Raw genomic sequence first — 2895 nt, 5'->3', positions numbered from 1 at the left:
CGTCTCCAGCCATTATTATACTAATAATAAGAAACTTTAATTATAACTGAGCAGAATATCTCTGTGTTAGAACACTGTCCCCATTAGCTAGAGGTCCTGGGTTTAAGTTTAAGTGTTTGAATCTCTTTTTACTTATTGGCTTTTTCACACATAATTTGGTGTCGTTGTTAAAAGTATGACCAGGATATTTATAGTCAATGGTACGTACACGTCAGCTATGTTTTTTTTTACTTAAATTTTATTCTATAACATCACATCATACAAATAATTATATTGAAAAATAAACTAATGAATGTGTCATAATTATTTTCAATGTGATTTTATGATGTAAATAAAACAACTGTTCACTTGCCTATAACCTAAGTATAATTATGGCAACATGTACAGGGAGACAGAGGACTAGTAGGGTTACCTGGAATAAAAGGACCTGTTGGTGATGAGGGACCTCCAGGAAGACCTGGAATTGATGGAATTCCAGGTGCAGCTGGGGATCAGGGCGAACCTGGTTTGCCAGGTAAGAAAACCTCTTTTTCTGCAATATTTGTAAGTTTTGAAAGGTAAGTAGAATGTGAGAATACACTGAATATATATGTGTATTGAAGTCAAAAAGCTTACACAATATCTAGAACATTTTGGTTTACACTACTATAGATATTAGAAATGACTAGATGATTGCATTTCTAAGTTACTTTAAATTTGAATTATAGACAAATGATTTGAAGTTTTGCTTTTTATCTAGTTCTAATTATTATCCTGTGTATAAAATATTTATCATAAGCATAAAGGTTGTTAATATAAATGACATTTTAATGTTTTTTCACCAATACCATATCAAAGATCTAGTGTTTAGTTTGCAGATTCAATTAAAATATAGCCATTGTAATTTAACAACATTTTGGTCAGGGAGGAAGATTTATGTATTAGTATATTTTAATTCAGACAACTTACGTTCTGTAAAACTTTTCATACAGCTATGAGAGTTAAAATGCACACTTCAAGAGAAAGTTTAATTTTAACACCTTCAATGATTTTTATATTAACTTATTTTTTATATGTTCTCTTTCCTTGCTTTTCCACTTCATTTGAAACAAAAACTTTCCTATAAATGGCTGAAGTTGATGAATGGGACTTTTGATAATGGAATATTTTGTCCTTGAGCATTAAAATCTGTTTTTTTTTGTTTTTGAGTTTTGCTACTTTGGTTCTAGTTTCATTTGACATGTGAGGAGGCATGCAAATAGAGGTTAAAATTTATAGATGGTGTAGCCTTTCGATTTTATGGATCTTACCTCTTCTGAATCTTTTCTTACTGGCTTGGATGCATTTTACTATTGCTACATTGTAATTTTCAACTTATCTTCATTCACCTGTCCTTTATTTTAATGCTTTTGGGTTTAATTTAATAATAAATCATCCAAGGTAGAAGATGCTTTTGAGTTGTGCTCTCTCTTTCCAGCAGGTATTAGAATTAGCATAACCACTGTGTTCTCTTTATATTGGTATCAAAGCTCTTGTTGTAGGGAAAACTATACAATAAAAGTGAACAACATAACTAATACAATTTTAATGTTTAATATTACTATTAACTCTTAGAAGATTCAAACATAAGTCTTTTCTGGTGTTACTGTACTTTTTTGTTTGATCTGTACTTGTTTTGTTTTGGTTTATAAAAGGCCTCCCTTCAACTGTGGTCAGTAAGGGAGATCAGGGTGAACCTGGAGCACCAGGACCTCCTGGCTACCCTGGTGAACATGGAGTTCCTGGACTTCAAGGATTACCTGGTGAGAAAGGAGCTATTGGAGAACCTGGATTTGAAGGCTTTCCTGGAATTCCTGGAAGAGATGGACCCAAGGGTAAGTTTATAAGGTTATCTACTCCAGTTATATGATAGTGGAAAAAAAATTATATATAAAAGTTTACATTTCTCTTAATATTTGACTTATATTGTATAACACATAGGATTTATTGCTTTTGTATATTTCATGCTTTCTAAGATATGGGATTTAATACTCTTGTAAAGTTTCAATCATATTATGTGAAAAGTGAAATCTGTTGCTAATGTTGTAAAATTTGATTGTGAAGATCAAATGGATGGAATCTATTGGTGATATGAATTTTGTTGCATTTTGTAAAATGGATGGAACCTGTTACTCTTGTTTTAATGTTTGATTTCTTACTGTAGCATAGGTGGAATCTATATCTCTTTCAAAGTTTTATTCATTCTACAAATGAATAAAGTTTATTGCTTTCATAAAGTTTGATTCTTGCCATAAAATGGATAGAATCTGTTATTCTTATTTTAATGTTCGGTTTATGTTTTATTCTTGTAATCATTAAGTAATATCCTGCAAGTAGTAAAATTCTATAATTTTTTAAAGTTTAACTGTTATCTTATATAACAAGTTAAATATCATACTTCTATTAAAGGTTGATTTTTGCTATGTAAATATTGTGATCTATTATCTCACGTAACTTTTGTAAAATTGGAGTTCATAGATGTGAATCTACAATAATACTGAACTTTGTCTTGTGGGTTTTTTTTTCACATTGAGAAAATCTTTGACTCGTGAATCCAAGAAGAATGAGCTGAATTATTTAGAATAGTGTCATGTTTTTTGTTTTCTAACTTTGGATTTTTTAATCATTAAGTAAACAAATATTCTTTGAATTACATGGGATAATATCCTTCATAATTTTTCTTATAAAGGTTACCCAGGAGAGCCTGGTGGTATAGGAGAAGAAGGTAAACCTGGTATCTCAGGTGAGTGTATCTTCAAAATTTGATAACTTTGTTGACTTGAATGATTTAGTGTGTAAATTAATGAGCAAAAATACTATAACAATTACAAATATAACTTATTTACAACACCCAAATATTAAACCTTTTATTTCACT

At 30.2% G+C, this 2895-nt stretch overlaps 1 protein-coding gene across 1 annotated transcript in view; it reads left to right on the top strand.

Moving 5' to 3' along the window:
• Positions 1-2895, top strand: part of LOC106458326 (collagen alpha-5(IV) chain-like) — a 107673-nt gene that overhangs the window by 83639 nt on the left and 21139 nt on the right. Inside the window, exons 31-33 of the mRNA XM_013917835.2 lie at positions 388-514; positions 1674-1853; positions 2708-2761. Of these exons, the coding sequence (XP_013773289.1) occupies positions 388-514; positions 1674-1853; positions 2708-2761 (361 nt within the window). The remainder of the gene's footprint in view (positions 1-387; positions 515-1673; positions 1854-2707; positions 2762-2895) is intronic.

This window comes from Limulus polyphemus, unplaced genomic scaffold (assembly GCF_000517525.1).
Source record: "Limulus polyphemus unplaced genomic scaffold, Limulus_polyphemus-2.1.2 Scaffold445, whole genome shotgun sequence".
NCBI classification, from domain to species: Eukaryota; Metazoa; Arthropoda; class Merostomata; order Xiphosura; family Limulidae; genus Limulus; species Limulus polyphemus.
The sequence above is the reverse complement of the archived record's forward strand: the minus strand, read 5'-3'. Positions and strand labels throughout refer to the sequence as shown.